Source organism: Musca domestica, unplaced genomic scaffold, assembly GCF_030504385.1.
Source record: "Musca domestica strain aabys unplaced genomic scaffold, Musca_domestica.polishedcontigs.V.1.1 24, whole genome shotgun sequence".
Taxonomy (NCBI): Eukaryota; Metazoa; Arthropoda; class Insecta; order Diptera; family Muscidae; genus Musca; species Musca domestica.
The window spans coordinates 6775389-6795534 of record NW_026712272.1 but is presented as its reverse complement, the minus strand read 5'-3'; the positions used below and the strand labels follow the sequence as shown (position 1 = coordinate 6795534).

General features: G+C 32.5%; 2 protein-coding genes across 5 annotated transcripts; one reads left to right on the top strand and one right to left on the bottom strand.

Moving 5' to 3' along the window:
• Nucleotides 1-5491: 5491 nt before the first annotated feature.
• Nucleotides 5492-10083, bottom strand: LOC101901071 (ELMO domain-containing protein 2). Of its 4 annotated transcripts, none has more exons than XM_020035114.2 (4): nucleotides 9826-10083; nucleotides 9337-9765; nucleotides 6189-6394; nucleotides 5492-6134 (listed from the first exon to the last, which is right to left on the bottom strand). In XM_020035114.2, exons 2-4 carry the CDS (start codon nucleotides 9644-9646, stop codon nucleotides 5703-5705), a joined length of 948 nt encoding a protein of 315 aa, XP_019890673.1. In that variant the 5' UTR covers nucleotides 9647-9765; nucleotides 9826-10083; the 3' UTR covers nucleotides 5492-5702. The 4 variants fall into 4 exon arrangements, with proteins under 4 accessions (XP_019890673.1, XP_005178716.1, XP_019890672.1 ...); XM_005178659.4 differs by having other exon boundaries at nucleotides 9337-9739; XM_020035113.2 differs by having other exon boundaries at nucleotides 9830-10083.
• Nucleotides 10084-14984: 4901 nt separating this feature from the next.
• Nucleotides 14985-19546, top strand: LOC101901240 (uncharacterized). The gene is made up of 4 exons (XM_005178660.4): nucleotides 14985-15167; nucleotides 15234-15286; nucleotides 17965-18153; nucleotides 18994-19546. Exons 1-4 carry the CDS (start codon nucleotides 15125-15127, stop codon nucleotides 19462-19464), a joined length of 756 nt encoding a protein of 251 aa, XP_005178717.1. The 5' UTR covers nucleotides 14985-15124; the 3' UTR covers nucleotides 19465-19546.
• The last annotated feature ends 600 nt before the right edge of the window (nucleotides 19547-20146 follow it).

Sequence of the window (20146 nt, the reverse complement as noted above, 5' to 3'; positions counted from 1 at the left end):
CCTCCCCCTGTGCAGCATTTTCTCCTTTCCCCCCCAAGATAACCCCCCGGAAAAGAAGAGGGTCGAAGTACCATAACAACATCTTTGGTCGTGTTTAAGCCATTTCCCAACATTTATACCCGTATGAAATCACTTATAACCTGCACTCGAGAAGTAAAGCTCGTGGATATGGTTTTTACGCTATGCATTAAGACCGTTTAACAACGACATCTAGGTCTTTGCCACTTCTTACTTTTTTGGGGTTCTTTATTTTGGGCAAGGAAGAGGGCAAATGGTGTAAATGCTTAGGGAGGTTAAGCATAATACAAAAAAAAACGAAAGACACACCCAATGATTTTGCAAATGATCAAACAACATCAGATCCAATGCAGCAACAACAAAGATGACGAAAATAAAAAAAAAATCATCAAAGTGGGGATCCGACTGGATCCACTCAAACACCACCACCAACAACCCCCCCATCCCATTGATGTTTTGTGTAACAGTGTGGGAAAATTGGAAATTTCCCCCGACATCACGAAACGACAATGGATTACAATTTATTATAATACGATAAATACGCATACAACAACTACAATATATAATGACATTTATCTGATATAATAAATACTAACTTCTACTAAGAAAAACGCAAAAAAAAAACAAATTAATGTGTTTTAATTTGGGATAATAAAAAGGTTCATTAAAGGGGTATTTTTTAGAGGTACAGATTTCTTTTGTGTGGAGGGTTCCAATGAAATTTTATGAGGAATATGTTATTCTTTGAGATCATGACCATAAATTTAAGTTTGTTGGGAAAAAATTGGCCATTTTCAACAACCAGTACGAAATGACAAACAAATTCTGCATAACTAGAATTTAATATAGGAAAAAGACGGCTGATTAAGGGATATCGGTTAAAGATACACATATCTCTTATGCGGAGGGGTACCTCGAAATTTTGTCAGGAATAATTTATTCTCTGAGACCAAGTCCCTAAATTATAGTTTTCCGTTGAAAATTGGGGGTTTTAAAAAACAAGTACGGAAAGAACGGCATAATTTTTAAGTTGATTTGAATATTGAAAAAGGTGGCTCGTTAAAGGGTATCGCTTTCTTTTGTGCGGAGAGTTACGACGAAATTTTGTAAGGAACATTTTATTCTTTGAGACCATGTTCCTAAATTAAGGTTTTCAGTGAAAAATTGGGCCTTTTCGAAAACAACTATGAAATTACCCAAAAATGCTGCATACGTTGAATCTAATATTGAAAAAGGGTATAATTAAGGGGTATCGGTTAGAGATACACTTTTCTTTTGTTCCGAGGGTAGCAACGAATTTTTGTCAGGAACATTTTATTCTTTGACATCATGCCTCTAAATTATAGTTCTTCTGGAAAAATTAGCCCTTTTCGAAAACAACTTTGAAATGGCCCAAAATGCTGCATGACTTGTAAATTGAATTAAAAATTGAAAAAAGGTGGCTCATTAAGGGGTATCGGTTAGATATACACATTTCTTTTGTTCGAGGGTTGCAACGAAATTTTATAAGGAACATTTTTTTCTTGAGGCCATGTCCCTAAATTAAGGTTTTCTGGAAAAAATTGGGCCTTCTAGAAAACAAATATGAAATTACCCAAAAATGCTGCATAATTTGTAAGTTGAATTAAATATAGAAAAAAGGTGCCTCATCAAGGATTATCGGTTAGAGATGCACATTTCTTTTGTTGGGAGGGTTACAACGAAATTTTGTAAGGAACATTTTATTCTTTGAGACCATGTTCCTAAATTATAGTCCTCCTGGAAAAATTATCCCTTTTCGAAAACAACTATGAAATTAACCAAAAATGCTGCATAACTTATAAGTTGCTTTTAATATTGAAAAAATGTTGGACATGGGTTAAAGATACAATTTTTTTAGTGTGGAGGATTCCAATGAAATTTTATGGGGAACATTTTATACTTTGAGAGCAAGTTCCTAAATTATAGTTCTCTGGGAAAAAATGGCCCATTTCGAAAACAACTACGAAATTTTAAAAATAACTTGCAAATTGAATTTAATATTAAAAAAAGGTGGCTCGTTAAGGGCTATCGGTTAGAGACACACATTTCTTTTGTTCCGAGGGTAACAACGAAATTTTGTCAGGAACATTTTATTCTTTGAGACCATGTTCATAAATTATAGTTCTCCTGGAAAAATTAGCCCTTTTCGACAACAACTATGAAATTACCAAAAGTGTAGCATTTTTTGTAGATAGAATTTAATGTGGATTTTTTTCTTGGTACATATTATTTATACAAATTTCCTTTATTCAGAAACTTATATTGAAATTTGGTTTAGAATAGTTTTTCCTTTAGTACAACCAACCTAAAATGAAGTATTGTGAGAGATAACGACACAAATCGGAATACATGTCAGATGAACAGAAAAAAACTGGGGAATTGTTATGTCAAATTTAATAATAGTTTTTTCTTGGTATATATTTTATATACAAATTTATTTTCTTCAAGGACTCGAGGTGAAAATTTGTCAGAAATAAGTTTTCCTTTAAGATCACCTACCAAAATACGAGTATTGAGGGTCAAATAGATATAATTCGAAAATCTCTTAAGAAATTTCTTAGAAAATGTTGTTTATATTCCTTAATATATCGAATATAATATGGATTTGGATTTTATGATATATAATATTTGTACATTTTTCGTTCAAAGATATCTAATATATTGTATTTTAGACTATTTTTGTCCGTTGAGATCGCGTTAATACTGGTCTTACTAAAAAAACTATAAAATTTCCCAAAAAATGCATCATAATTTGTAAATTGAAATTAATGTCGATTTTTTCTTGGTATTTATTATTTATACAAATTTCTTTTCTTCTAGAGCTTATAGTAAAAATAGGTGGAGAATAATTTCTTCTTTAGCACCACTCCGCTAAAATATATTATTGTGCGAGAAATCGATACAAGTCAAAATATATTTGGAATATACGGGAAAAGGTTGCCAAATTCATATATATAAATTCATATTGATTTTTTTGGTGGTATACATTCCATATACACATTCCTTCTCTTCATTGCCTCATGGTGAAATTTTGTCAGGAATATGTGTTCCTTTGAGACCATCTGCCCACATAGAAGTTTTGAGGGTCAAAAAGGCAAAATTCAGAAAACCCTTAAGAATTTCTTTAGAAAATGTTGTTAAAGGCATATATATGCAATTTAATATGAATATTATCATGGCAAATATTTGTCCTGGGAAATTTTCTTGTAAGGAGACTCCCAATAAAATTCAATGGAAAATATTTTTTCCTTTGGGGTCAACTTCATTACTGGGAGTATATAGGGTCAAATTGGCATAATTCGAAAAAGTTAATACAAAAATTGCTTAATTTTTGGAACAAATTTAATTTCTCTTTTTTCTCAGTAAATATTAATTCTATTAAATTTTCTTGTTCGGAGGACTTCAATAAAATTAAGTAAGGAGTATGTTCTCCTTGGAGTCTACCTTCCTAAATCATAATATTAAAGGTCAAATCGGTACAAAAAGGAAACTCTATGAAACCAGTTTTAAAAATGTTTGCATAGTTTAGGACACAAATTTGATTTTGCCTTTATTTTTGTTAAATATTTCCTCCTTCAAATTCTTTTGTCCAGTGACCCCTAGTAAAATTCAGAGGAGAATATATGTTTCTTTGGGACCAACTCGCTGAAATGAGTTGTTCGGTGAAAAACTGGCTTAATTCGAAAATACCCTGAAAGCAGTATTTTTTTTTCTAAAATTATGAACGGAATTAGATTTGGACTTTATTTCGGGTAAATATTTCTTCAATCTAATTCTATTCTTTATAGACCCCTATTAAAATTTAGTAGGGAATATTTTTTCCCTTGAGTCCAACTTCCTTCAACCCGAGAATGGCTCTCCATTTGGCATATTTCGAAAGAGCTGACTTAAAAAACTGCATAATCTATAAAATCAATTTAATTGCACTTTTTTTCTCGGTAAATATTATTTTTATTAAATTTGCTTGTACGGAGACCTTCAATAAAATTAAGTTAGGAAAATGTTTTCCTTCGGGACTACCTTCCTAAATCAGAATATTAAAGGTCAAATCGGTACCATAAGGAAACACTTTGAAACAAATTATAAAAATGTTTGTATATTTTAGGATACAAATTTAATTTTGACTTTATTTTTGTTAAATATTTCCTCCATCAAATTCTTTTGTTCGGTGACCCCTAATAAAATTTAGAGGAGAATATATGTTTCCTTGGGACCAACTCGCTAAATCGAGTTGTTCGCTGAAAAACTGGCCATATTCCAAAATACCCTGAAAGCAGTAATTTTTTTTACTAAATTATGAACGGAATTAGATTTGGACTTTATTTCGGGAAAATATTTCTTCAATCAAATTGTTTTGGGGTCACTGACCCCTAATAAAATTTAGAGGAGAATATTTATTTCTTTGGGACCAACTCCTTAAAACGAGTTGTTCGGTGAAAAACTGGTTTAATACCAAAATGCCCCAACGGCAGTAAAAAATGTTTGGCTAATTTATGAATTAAATTAGATTTGGACTATATTTCTGGTAAATATTTCCTCAATCAAATTTTTTTGTTCTGTGACCCTTAGTAAAATTTAAAGGAGAATATATGTTTCTTTGGGACCAACTCACTAAATCGAATTGTTCTGGGAAAAACTGGCTCAATTCGAAAATACCTTGAAGCCATTAAAAATGTTTGCCTGTTTTATGAATAAAAATTGTTTCCTCCTCCTCCTTCCTCTTCTAACAAAAATAACACATTTATGTTTCATTTTTTAAATACCTTTTCGTCTTCTCATCATTTTTATCACAAATGTTTGCCAACTTTTTCCCTCTTGCTCTATGACTCACAGCAGCATATGGTTTGCTTCAAAAAAAAAAAAAAAGTAAAAAACGAACATTGTAGTTGAATGACCTTCATGTTGGCCAAACATTTGTTTTGACCAAAAATAAAAGTGAAAGATAGACAAGAGAATGTGTTTGAATAATTAAAGTTTAAAGAAATGACTCATCATTTTTAGTAATGGTTGGTTGGTTGGCTGGTTTGTTTAGTGAAAGATGATATGCCACAACATTTGGGCAATTGCAAATAAAGAAAGTATTGATGTGTGTGTTCTAATTTTAAATAAATAAAGTCTTAGTAACAGAATACGTGAGAAAGGTTGGGGAGAATGTGGAGGGCAATTAAGAAATGCATACGAATTTTGGAAGTGCTGGCCAAAGGGAAACAGTTTTGGCATTAAATAAATATTGAACTTAAATTGAACTATTATATTAGATTTAAACTATTTTATTTTACAATAACACAAAAGTACCCTAACGTCCCATATCTGCTGTTCGGATCCATCATTTATTAACATTTTAAGTAGGTATAGAGATTTTTTACAAAGTAGTGTTAAGCTAGATTTACACCATTGAAGTTCTCTTTTTAAGATTGTTCTTAAAAAATCCCTCAAAATTATAAAAAATCAATTGTTTTTCTGTTCTCCTGAAAAGAACTTTTAAATTTTATTTATTCGATTTACAAAATACATACACTAATTGTTATTAATTAATAAAAAAACTTACATTTTTCGTGTGCCTACATATAAATTACAATATAAATAATTTTCTCCCTATAAAATAACAAATTGGTGCAACAACAAAAAAATAGTAACTAAAAGTAATTTCGAGCTAACTATTCCTAGACATTTTCCACAACTAAATTTGTCTTAAAAATCGTTGTGTCCCTTTGCAAAGCTTCAATAATGGTTATTTCAAAATTTTGATAGATTTCACGGAAATCCATGATATTCGTCGGCTCGGATTCCAACCAAAAACGATCGAATTCAAAGAGTAAATAACAATAGAATTTATGGAAATGTGTCAGGGAACATGGCTGCTTTATGGCTTGGGCTAAATTATAGAAATGTGTCTTAGCATCACCATTTTTGAGTAGGCGATATGCCATGGCGGTGAGATTAATGCCAACAATGGCAAAAGTGTAACCCAATTTGGGGTGACGTGAATGCAACAGGACATGGTGGGCTGCCTCCTTGTATTCTCGGGCAAAAAAGAGCAGGTTTTCCAGACCCAGCATACCCATGCCACGGAAATCGGTTTTGGGATCATCCCCCTGAAATGAAAAAAAAATTAATTTTTTCTTTAAAATTAAAATCTGGATATTTACCTGAAATCCAATATCTTGCCATTGTTTGGATATACGTCCTGTCAGGTCCTCATCAGGCATTAAACGTTTCCACAATTCCAATAACTTTTGTTCATGTTCCAAATTATCAGCATCATACATTTCGGAGCGTAACCTTTCAACCTCATGCATCAAGTGTTTATAGCTCCAGATATGTAATACACACGATCCGAAGAGACCAGCAAAGTCTAAAATTATAACAAGTAAAAAAACGTAAATACTGTAATTTAAAAGTATTCTTAAAAATCCTTGAATTAGAGCCTTGAAAAAAATAATTTTCAAAGTCCACCTTCATCAGAGCCTTTAGAAAACATATTTTTAAAAATGCTTGGAAAATATACCTCTTAAATTCACGACTATTAGTCCCTGGAAAAAAAGCTTCTTAAAATCCCAGACTTGAAAATTTTATTTTCAAAAACCACGTATCGGAGATTCGAAAGCGATTTTTAAAATTCACGTCTAAAAATGTTTTTTTTTAAGTCCACGTCTATGGGAGCTTTCGAAAAAATGATTTTTAAAAATCCTTGTTAATCGGAGCTTTTGATTAAAGGTTTTTTAAATTCACGTTTATTGGATTTAAAAAATCCACACTTAGCAAGTACAGGGTGAGATGAAAAAACTGCAACAAAATTCAGACTGCTGTCATTTCTAAGCCACTTGTCTGACAGCTGTTAAAATTATTCCAGTGACATCTCATATTATTTACAAGCCTACAAAGGAATTTGGTGAGAATTTTCTAGAAAAAAAGTTATTCGTCATGGAATTCTTTATATTGGCTGGAAACCCACAAGTGGCTATCGTTAGAGCACTCCAGAATTTAAATGTGAATAAATCTTATGTGTCTCGTACCATCGCTCGTTACCGTGACACTGGCTGGTAGCGTAGCCCGGGGTCAAGGAAGTAGACGGAAGAAAACAGCAACATCAGCAGAAATGGTTCGAAAAGTAAAGAAGCGACTTGATCGAAACCCACGTCGCAGTGGCCGAAAAATGGCTCGTGAGCTGAACATATCGCATTCGGCAAATATTGAAAAATGAGCTCGGGGTAAAGCCATTGAAATTCTAAAAAGTGCAAGAACTTATACCGCAACAGAAAGAAAATAGACTCAAAAGAGCTAAAGAGTTGCTTCGCTTGGCCGAAAGTGGTGAACTGCAGAATTTGGTTTTCTCCGATGAGAAAACATTCGTTGTCCAGCAGTTTGTAAACAAAGAGGTCAGCTGAAAATGTGCACCTTCGGTTGGCCACAAGAACTCAAGCGTCGGCCATGGTAATGGTGTGGGCCGCCATAACAGCCGACGGTCGCTCTCCGCTCCTATTAATCGACCTAGGCATCAGAATAAATGCCGAATATTATCGCGAAAATATTCTGGAAGGTGTATTAAAGCCTTGGGCACGCAAACATTTTGGCCGCACAATGGCCACCATAATCTTCGGATACCAATCCGTTGGACTATTGTGTCTGGAGTATTTTGGAAAGCAAGGTTGGCACTAAAAAAGACTAAAGTGTCTATCACCTCAAGCAAGCGCTTCGACGGGAAAGGTGCCAAAATACCGCAGAGCAACATTCGGGCAGCGTGTGACGGTTTCATTGGCCGTTTGAAGGCCATAATTCGTGCCAAACGTGACCAATTCGAACAAATCTAAACATATTCTAAAATTTGATGATATTTCCGACAATTTTTTGCTTTTATTAAAAAATAATAATAATAATAATAATAATAAAAAATGTAAAATTATGGCTTTTGACTTTGTTGCAGTTTTTTTTTATCTCACCCTGTACTCCTAAAAATCCTTCAAACCTTGTAAAAATAGATTTTAAAGCCCACGTTACAGAGCCTTTAGAAAATGTATTCTTAAAAATGCTTGGAAAAATACGCTTCTCAATGTCACGATTATCAGACCCTGGAAAGAAGTTTCTTTAAATCCGAGCCTTTAATATTTTATTTTTAAAAAACACGAATACGGAGATTCCAAAGCGATTTTTAAAATTCAAGTCTTTCTGAGCTTCCGAACAAATGTTTTTTTTAACTCCACTTATATCAAAGATATGACATCGATTTTTTTAAAATCCACATCTGTTGAATGGTGAAAAATGTTTAAAAAATCCACTTTCATCAGATCCTTGGCAAGTATACAGGGCCTTTTGATATGGACTTCTTCTCATAGATGTACAGAAGATTGTCCAATAAAATCCAAGAAGACCAGGAGGGAATTGTTAAGTCCTTCCATAATATCTTCCTTAAGGCAATTTAACATGTGACCATAGGTCTCTCTTTCATAGAAGCAAATGGCATAAGTTATTTTTTTAGAATAACATAAGATCTCATATCATCTCTTTTTTAAGAACGCCAAGAGGTCTCTTCTATACGACTGTAAAGAAGACCACAATGTGTTCTCATAGGGTTTTATTATTTAGGATACACTTGGATCTTTTTATAAGGAAGTCTCAGCCTTTTTTATAAAAAAAGCTTCTGAAGTAGACCTAAAGAACTTATAAAGAAGAGCATAAGGTCTTTATATAAAGAGGACTGGCTTTAAGGCCTTCCTATTAAGAAAATTTTCTTCTAAAAATAACAGCTATTTACAAGACACAAGACCTTTTTGGTTTTGTTCTTTATGGTTTTTTAATAAAGAACTTCTTGATGTATTCTTGTGAAGAAGACCTAAAGATCTTATAAAGAAGAGCATAAGGACTTTTTATATAGAGTACTAGCTGTAAGGCCTTCTTCTTAAGAAGAATTTCTTCTGACAATAACGGCTGTTTATGTCCTTCAAAGAGAGAAAGAGAAAGGTCCTTTGTAAAGAAAACCACAAGGACGTTTTGTATGAAAGCACACTGGAATACTACAAGGTATTATGATAGAGACTAGAAGGTATTCCAAAACAGCCCTTATATGACCATAGGTCTTCCCACGAAATCGATGACCAAGAGCGCCTTTTAATTGAGTCACATATATCTTCATACATTTCAAATGAAGAATTATAGGACCCACTACTTTCAGATTTAAATTAAATTAAAATTAAATTTCCAAACAATGTTTAATCTCCATTGTCTTTCTTCACACATACGAGATCTACAAAAGAAGTTTTCCGAATTATATTGCCAATATTAAAATCTTACAACACCTACCTGGATGTATCCTTGGCTTTATGCGTTTCACGCGTTGCACAACGGCCACCGCCTTGACGGGGAATTGCATTAATTCCTCGTGGCTGCAATATTCGGCAGCCTCATCCATTTCCCTTAACAAATGTTTTATTTCGGGCTTTTTCGACAAGTACAAAGAACGTTCCACCTGGCGGGTACGGCTGGCCCCTGAACGGGCACCATAGCAAATCCTTTGCAGCTCACTTAGACGTGTAAAGGTGTGTAGGAACCATTTTATAAATGGACGTATATAAACGAATATATATGGCAGAATTTTATCCAAAATGAACATGATGGATAGTTTGAATTGAGCTTTTTTCGAGTCCTTCCAATCCTTTGGAGAATGTTATTGCGTTTTATGTAGTAATGACGTGTTCTTTTTGGTCTGCAATGAAAGGAAAGTAGCAGCAGCTGATGAAATGTTTTGTAAACTGAAGGGTAAGTGAAAAAAAAAAAACAACCACCACCTACCTACTTCCTCTGTGATATCCTAGCAAATGCCTTGTTATGTTGTCGTCATAGTAACTTGATTAATTTGGACGTATTGTTGTAATCGATTACTGATTTATTAAAGGCCAATAATCATTAATATCTTGTAATATATGTAAAATTGCCAAGTATTTATTAATTGACCTTCGTTGTTCTTTTCTTTACTTGAATATTTGTTTTTGTTGTAAGAACTTAATAAAACATCCGTCACCGCACAATAACAATAGGTGGAAGAAACAAGAACAAAGCACAGATGCGCAATAAACATAAAAATCAAAACAAAAGCAACGATTGGTCGTTAGGGTTCTAGTAGATCGAAAAATATCTCGCCATTCTTTTGAATGGTTAACATGAATTAAAGTTTTTTAAGTTATTATTAAAGTATTTTTTAACTATTATAAATCTATATAAGTTAAACAATTATCAATTGAACCTGGCAGTATTTTTTTTTTCAAAAAAAAAAAAAAAACAAAAAAAAAAAAACAAAAAAAAAAAACTTCGCAGAAATTGACTGCTTCTTGACTGAAAATATTTTCATTCACTTTGAATCGATAGCAACACACATTTTAACGGCTATAGGTGTGTACCCATGGTAGAATAATTCAGGTAACAGCAAGTTACAACCACATACAAATTTGTTTTTTGTACGTAATACAAGTGTCAGAGATATGTGTCCAAAAATGTAAACAAAATAATTAATTTTCAATAAATGATTTAAATTTCAAAAAAATTCATTCTTGGAATTTGGATTATTAAATTGAAAATGCAGAAGAATAGTTCTTAAAATATTTAATTTTATTGCTTTCACATCAATGCCCTGAATGTATAGCTGTTAGCTGTTGGTCCTAATCTATCAACACTTCAAGCAATCGCTAGAAAATCGTGGAAAAGGCGACATCCCTTTCAAGTTGGAACCAAACAGCATACATACATAAAGTATTGTACATTTTGCAATTTTAGGAAACATGAAATATACGAATATATTAGCTAACGTAGTGGCGCTTTTCCTTAAATGCAAAAAAAGTTTCCGAACCATCACCTTTAGTGTTTTGTTAAGTACGGCGATTTTTTCTATTGTTAGGCAAAAAATATGTTCACATTGCCCTGCAGTGAATTTTTATATCAAAAAGGGGTATACCTATTGTGTGGAATGGAATTAAATCGCAAAACGTCATATTGAGTTTGACACTGGTATTACTATAGAGTAAAATCAGCTGCGACTTCCTGTTAACTGTTATACCATGGTGAGGGCTATTTAAATTCTAATTTTAGTTTTTTATATTCTTTCTTTATGTGTGTGTATTCTTTTCAATTCAATAAATATTGGTACAATGAAATAAAGTTAACCTTGACAAAATTTAAAACATAAAAACAGTGTGAATACAATAGACTTATGAATACAGATTTTGACAATGAGATGTTGTCAAATGTATACACATGGTAGAAAAATACAGGTAGATGCATCAACGTTTGGGAGCAATGATATGTCAAAAATTTTTAAATTTCTTTTTAAATATGAGTAGTTTTTTATATATTTTCTTATACGACACAAATCGTGAGTTGTAAAGATATGCATTTTTCAACAATTTTTACAAATTTAAATAATTTTTCATTCAACATTTTCAATTCCAAAATTGGTTTGACAGTTCATTGTCCCAGCAGCTGCGTCGAAGCGCTAACTATATTCTTCTGTATACATTTGAAAAAATTGTAAACATATGATTATAGGACCTTATCTTCTTAGTTCTACCATGGTGTGTACCTTAACTATACATTTTGTACAAATTATGTTCTTCTTATTGGAAGAAAAATTAAGCTTGTAGAAAAAGTGTTGACAATGACCCACGGTACAGGTAGTTGCATCGATACAACTGTTGGAACAATGAACTGTCAAACCAATTTTGGAATTGAGATTTTTAAATGAACATCTATTGGAATGTGTAAAAATTGTTGAAAAATGAATGTCAGTACAACCCACGATTTTTGTCGTATAAGAAAACCTATAAAAAACTACTAATTTTTGTCAATACATTTTAAAATTTTTGACATGACAGAAGAATACAGGTAGATGCATCAACGCTTGAGAGCATTGATATGTCAAAAAAATTTAAATGTTTTTCAAATATAAGTAGATTTTCATATACTTTCATATACTACGTCATTCGGAGGCTATTATAATTCCCGTTTTTCAAAAATTTTTACAAATTTAAATAATTTTTCATTCAACATTTTCAATTCCAAAATTGGTTTGACAGTTCATTGTCCAAGCAGCTGTGTCGACGCGTCTACCTATATTCTTATACCATGAATTTTTGACATATCAATGTTCCCAAACATTGATCTAAGGGATCAATAGTGACAACTGTGGTGACATGGCGACACATAACCTATTTTTCCCACAGGGATGAAAATACAAGTGGCAACAGTGTTGTATTTTTCACGTCAAACGGAACATTGTATCTGTGCTTAAGCTGTACACACGAAACAAATCCAAATTCCTTAATACAATATTGTTTCGCCCTGGCTACGATAATAGAATTACAGAGAATTTATCTAGGATTTGGTTTAAAAAACCCTGGGACTCTTACCAAATATTCCAGATTCCCAATTATATAAGAAACAAGTTTCATGACCATGGATGTTACGATAGATTTATTTTAAGGTCCAGTTTGAGAATATCGTGTGTCAAGATACATACATATATGTCAATTAACTTTTAAACTTATTACCCTCAATCCAACACCCAATTTTTGCACATGTTTTTTTTTAAGATTTCACATTATTTATATCGGATGCAGTTAAATTAGATAATAACATAAATTACAAATTATCGTAATTAGAGGCATGTTTATATTGTAACAATTGATGTTTGTAATTTTAAATATTGTATTGTTCAATTAGGAAAACGATTGCTTATATGTATATTTGTGATACAGTATGGTACAGTCACTCAAAGCTTGTGTAATAATTTTAAACAAAAAATGTTTTATTTCAAATCAGGCAAAAAGTGTTGGTGTAGTAAATTTTTAAGATGGGAACCTGTTTTTTTACTAATTTAAATTAGAAAAAGTAAAGATGAGTAAAATATGATAAAAGTCTTTTTCTGACTGATTTAAAGGTTAGAATACATAAAAAGCTTTTTCACTGACTTAAGTCATCGACTGGCTTCTTCGGAAAATAACTTCTAAATGTTTTTATTTTTTTTTTGTTTTTCAAATATAATTAGATATTCATATGCTTTCTTATATGACACAGATCGAAGGTATAACGATATGAATTTTTCAACCATTTTTACAAAACTGAATAATTTTTCATTCAAAATTTCCATTTGCAGTTCATTTTTCCAGCAGCTGTGTCGATGCGACTACCTGTATTCTTCTACCATGGGTACAAAGGAGTTTTAGGTTGACTTAGTTCGATTTTGGTCCAACTCTCTTTTATTTTTGTTATTTTTTCAAAAAGCCAGCCGATGATTTAAGCCAGAAAGAAAATATTTATATGGCTTTTACAGATATGGAGAGTTTTTTTAATTAAGGGTGGAAATACATAAAGCGCTTATCTGGCTCGCTTAAGTCATCGGCTGGCTTCTTCGGAAATGAACAAAGGAGCCTATGGCCAAAATCGAACTATGTCAACCTAAAACTACTTTGTTCATATACGAAGCAAGCCGATGACTTAAGCCAGCCAAATCTGTTCTTTATGTATTTGCAGCCTAATTCTTTTTCTCCATAATTTATTTATAAAGTCAGAATTTGTTAGTATTTGCTGTCTTTAAAAAAAGAATAATAAAATTAAGAAGGTAAAGTGATTTCAAATAGGCATATTCATCTCTGCATTTTCTCTAATATACCTTGTCAAATTTCACTGAAAAAAAGATTCCCATCTCTGATTTACAAACATATATTTTGACAATAAGATGTCAAATGAATAATTTTTTAAAAAATTGTAAGCAAATGGAAGCTTATTTCTACCATGGAAAAAAGGTAGACAATGAGGAAATCAATTTCTGCAGTATGTATGTATGTATGTGATTAAAGACACTTTGCCTTGTGTAAACGTTATGATAGTTCTTAGTTTATCAGTTTTACCCATGGCACAATTACAGAAGGTAGAACAAATCTACCCATTAAATACAATTTTTTATGTTGGTGCCCTTACAATAATTATAATAAAATACAATGATTTGAAATTATTTCAAATTTATTTGCAAAATAAATGCAAATTTTAGAAGTAAATATAAGAATTTAGTAAAAAAAATAAAATAAACGAAGTTGATTGACAACCCTAATTGAGCCATGGGTAAAACTCAATTATGATATGGATTTTTCAGTAATTTTTGTAGATTTCAATCATTTTTCATTCAACATTTTCAATTTCAAAATCGGTTTGACAGTTCATTGTATTGTTCGACTATATGTATTCTTCTACCATGGTATACTTGGAAACTAATTGGCCGTGTATGTATGTAGTAATAAAATACAACTCTCTTTGGGAAAACCATGGTACAACTACCAAGGTATTCTCATGTAATTACAATTTTTTATTTGTCAGATTTATATTTTTTAGATCTTCCATAAATATGGGCGTACAGCTAGCAAAAATTCTACATTTATTTCAGACCGAATATTGTTTACATTTTGAGCTGTGAGTGACTGTATGTAGCTGGACATTAAATAAAAAATTATACAAGTGATTATTGGGCAATAAAAGTATCATGTTTTTTTTTTCTTGTTGATTACATCTTATCAAATACACGCGAACATATGATATGAATTAGGGGAAATGTTCTCAAACCCCATAGGAAAATTTCTGAAATATTGTAGAAAACATTTTAAAATAAATAAAATATAATTTAAGTCTGGTTTTAACTTGGTTAGAATTACATGTCATATTAGTTCTTGCCATTTTTTCAAAGAGAAAAACAAAACAGAGAAGTAAATCTAAACCGGAACGTCATCATTCTAACGTTCTCTCTCACCTTCTCCTCTCACTCCATAAAAAAAAAAACAATTTCTATTGGGTATATGAGCGTCGTCACAACAATTCTCAATGTGTTAGTGTACATGTGTGTTAGGCATTCTTTCCGCCTTTATGGCTGGAAACAGAGAATTTAAAATGTTTTCATGCCGTTTTGTTTTGTTTATCAGTCTCTAACTGGACTAACGGTAGTGCAGACGCTTTAAAATCATCTTCGTACAGAAGAAGACTAACGAACGAGTATTGATTTTTGTTCTCAGTTTTAAAAAATAGTTTAAAGATTTATAACTTGTCGATAATAATAATGCAAGCAACAAATGGACGTCTCTGGAGCACTATCTGCAATGGTGTGTCTATTAAATTATGCTATCAAGCAAAATCAAGTCTAATAAATGTTTTAATCTATTATTTAGGTCTAATTGAAATAAGATCATTGACCGAAGATAAGTTGGAGGAGGCATTAGATGTGAGTAATGAAATAATTATTAATATTTAACTTTTTCAAAACAAAAAAATATAAGGTTTCAAAGAGGGATTATCTAAGCACTTATTGAATATTGTTATTTATACATCTCTTAAAGGGGAGATTATATCTCTCCTCCATAATATATGTACCCCAATAGTTAGGTGATCAGAAGAAGACACGATGAAAACTTCAGGCATTTAAAAGTAAGTTCTAAACTTATTAACAAATTCCAATAGTGTTGTACCATAACGAATAACTTTATTATTGCAAAAATATATTTCGTGCCTAGAATATCATTCGTCGCTTCATTTAGATAAAAGAAAATTTATTGCAGTAACGTTTATAGCAAATACTAGTCCAGAGAGCGTTCAGGTGCAAGGTTAAATAAAACACACGCTGCTAGGAGAAATTATGTTTATTCGGCCAAAAACGTGCCTCATCGAAGTAAAGGTTTTACAAAATACCATACGAGACTAAATACGATGGTGTAAAAAAAAATAAAAAAAAACATAACAGGGCAGAATTGAAATCCATAGGAACCTCTAGATAAAAAGCACCAATAACCTGGAGACAATGAAAAAGGGTAAATTCGAAGGAGTGAAAGAAATTAAGGAGGATTTTGCAATAGCAGTTCTGACAGTAAAAACCCATAAGACTATGAATATGATATCCCCGCGCAAGACATCCAGCAGACTCATATAAACTTTGGAAGTTGAAAAGCTAAATTTTTATACCCTACACCACAAGGTGGTCAGGGTATTATGTCTTTGTGCATTTGTTTGTAACAGGCAAAAGGAAACGAGATAGACCCATAGTTCCTTTTGATGATCTGCATAGAATCACTTTCTAAATTGATTTATGCATGTCAATCCGTCTGTCCGTCCATCCGTCCGACCGTCTGTCCATGTATTCTTGTGAACAAAATGCAGGTCGCATTTATTATCCGATTGAGATGAAATTTTCCAAACAACATTTGTTTGGCCCAAGGACGAACCCTATTGAAATTGGAGATAATAGGTCAAAATTAGGATATAGCTCCCACATATATCTTCGTCCGATTTGCCTTTTATTGTGCACCAAACGTGTAATATCAGCCGGAATAGTATGGAATTTTGCACATACAACCAAATTAGGCCTGAAAATAAGTATGCCAAATTTGATCGAAATCAGTTCAGATATAGCCATAGCTCCCATATATATATTGTTCATACGATTTGTTATTTTTGTCCTCTGCAGCCGTAATATGCACTCTGTAAGAACAATATTTGTGGAAATATATCAAATGCAGCTCAGAAATATCTTTGCCAAATTTTATCGAGATCGGTTCAGATTTGAATATAGCTCCCATATATAACTTCGTCCGATTTACTTTTTATTGTGCACCAAACGTTTAATATTTGTCCAAATGGGATGGAATTTGGCACATGCGACCGAATTGAGTCTAGAAGCTAGTATGTAAAATTTGGTGAAGATCGGATCAGATATAGCTATAGCTCCCACATATATTTTTCATCCGATTTGTCATTTTTGTCCTCCGAAGCCGTAATATGCACTCTGTAACAACAATATTTGGGGAAATATATCAAATATAGTTCAGAAATATCTTTGCCAAATTCTATCGAGATCGGTTCAGATTTGGATATAGCTCCCATATATAACTTCGTCCGATTTACCTTTTATTGTGCACCAAACGTCTAATATTTGCCCAAATGGGATGGAATTTGGCTCTGACGACCGAATTGAGTCTAGAAGGTAGTATACCAAATTTGGTGAAGATCGGTTCAGATATAGTTATAGCTTCCATATATATTGTTCATCCGATTTGTTGTATTTGTTACCCACAACCGTAATATGCACTCCGTAACAACGATATTCAGGGAAATATATCAAATACAGCTCAGAAATACATTTGCTAAATTTTATCGAGATCGGTTCAGATTTGGATATAGCTCCCATATATAACTTCGTCCGATTTACCTTTAATTGTGCACCATATGTCTAATATTTGCCCAAATGGGATGGAATTTTGCACATACGACCAAATTAGGCCTGAAAATAAATATGCCAAATTTGATCGAAATCGGTTCAGATATAGCTATAGCTCCCATATATATTGTTCATCTGATTTGTTATTTTTGTCCTCCGCAGCCGTAATATGCACTCTGTAACAACAATATTTGGGGAAATACATCAAATACAGCTCAGAAATACATTTGCTAAATTTTATCGAGATCGGTTCAGATTTGGATATAGCTCCCATATATAACTTCGTCCGATTTACCTTTTATTGTGCACCAAACGTCTAATATTTGTCCAAATGGGATGGAATTTGGCACTTACGACCGAATTGAGTCTAGAAGCTAGTATGTCAAATTTGGTGAAGATCGGTTCAGATATAGCTATAGCTTCCATATATATTATTCATCCGATTTGTTATATTTGTTAACCACAGGCGTAATATGCACTCCGTAACAACGATATTCAGGAAAATATATCAAATACAGCTCAGAAATATCTTTGCCAAATTTTATCGAGATCGGTTCAGATTTGGATATATCACATTTCAATAGACAATGATACTACCCTAGCTTAGATGGATTCCGGCTTTATGGTTCAGTAACAAGATTACTTGCTAAAGACTTGTAAAATTAATTACCCTCCCATTTATTCCTTTGCAGGTTTTGGATGGCTCATTCTTCTTGTACGAATCGGTGAGCATTGGTTCGGAAATTAATCTGCCAGAAAATGTTCAAGCCCGCCAGGAGTTGCGAGAATTAAGCAGATTAACCGCCCAGGATGGCGTGTCATTGGTGGCCATAGAAAAGGCTAGTGGAAAACCGGTGTCAGTGGCTTTTAATAAAATTCAGGTAAGATTTTTGAACGAGTCTCAAAAATCTCAAGACACATTGGAGATATATAAGAAGAATTTTCCAGAGGAAGAAGATCATCTGGTATTTAAAAAAAATCTAGAAGATCCCTTCAGATATACAAGGCCTGCATAAGATATACGTGACGCTCATAAAACGCGAAATTAACATCCGATTCCATTCAGACTTGGTACATCTCAATATTTCTATCAATACAACATATGTTATGAAGATGGTAGATATAGACAATTCCTTCTGGTACCTACCCCACAAGGGGCCTAAATTTTGAATATCCATGAAGCCCATAAAACGCAAAATTAACATCCGATTCCATTGAGACTTTACACATCTCAATATTTCCATCAACACAATATCTGTTATAAATATGATAGATATCGGACCATTCCTTCTGGTACCTCCCCCACAGGGGGTCAAAGTTTTGAATAACAAAAACGATTATAAAATCCGAAATAAGCATCCGGTTCTGTTTATATTTCACACATCCCATTATTTTTACTACCACAATATCTCCTGTGAATATGGAATATATCGGTCCACTCCTTGTGATACCTCCGCCACAAAGGGTCAAATTTTTGAAGGGCCATGGAGCTCATAAAATGTAAAATTAACATGCGTTTCCATTCAGATTTCATTTCATTCCTTCGGAACCTACTCCATGGAGGGTCAACAGTTTGAATAATCACAACACAAGTCAAAATATATTTAAAAAATCGAGCATTGGCTGAGGGTATACATCTGTCGGCAAGACCGACAGAAACTTTTTAATTTGTTTTTGTTTCAAATCCGATTTTTAAATTTCTCTCTTTTCCCCTCTTTCAGTTCATTCCCGAAAACGGTGATGATGTCTTCTTCCTAAAGTTCCGCAAAGAGAAAGCCCATTCCCCGCAGGCTCAATCGCTGATGGATTTTATGATCGATGTCGATGCGGAATATGATGTTTTCGATAAATTCAATTTCAAATGTACCTGCGAACTAATGTTCTTGGCCACATTGCCCGAGTGGGGTTGCAAAGGTATTGGCAAGGCATTGACTCAACATACCATCGATTTGACGAGGGAGTTGAAAAATGGCAAGGGTTTGGAGTTTATACATCCCAGTCTGAGACATCGCCGCCCCGAGGCCGTTACCGTGTTATGGACTTCAAACTATTCACAGAAAGTTGGCAAGGCTGTGGGTTTCAAGTCCATGAATTCCGTGCCCTATACCAAGTTCCATTTTAATGGTAAATCGTTTAGTGAACGCATTGGACCGATACACAAGGATTGTGCGCATGCGGTGTATTTGTTTTGAGGTCAAAAATTGTGTTTTTGTTTTCTGTTTTTGTGTAGAAAGTTATGTAGATTTGTATTTTTTTTGTTGGGATTTTTAGAGAAAAAAATAAATAATTTTTAATTTATTTTGAAAATATATGATTAAAATATTTAAAAATAATGCACGTTGACACCCAAGGAAGTCTTAAGAAAATAAATTAATAAATCATTTTTTAAAAATCCACGTTTATCGAAGTCTCGAGAAAAGTAAATTAAAAAAATCTTAAAAATAATAATAAAAATCTTAAAAATAATTTTTTAAAAAATTCAAATCTTGGAGGAAATAATTTTTTTTAAAAATCCACATTTATCGGGAAGAGTAATTTAAAAAAAAAATCCGAATCTTAAAAATCATTTTTAAAAAATCTAAATCTTGGAAGAAATAATTTTTTATCCCCGTTTATCGGAATCTAGGGAAATGTAAATTTAAAAAAATCCGAATCTTAAAGATAATTTTTAAAAAATCCCCGTGTATCGGAGCCCTGGAAAAAATATTTTTTTAAAAAAACCACGTTTATCGGAGCCCTGGAAAAATATTTTTTAAAAAATTCACGTTTATTGAAGTCATGGAAAAAATAATTTTAAAAAAATCCACGTTTATTGGAGCCATAGAAAAATAATTCTTGAGAAATCCAAGTTTTTCGGAGCCTGGAAAAAATAAT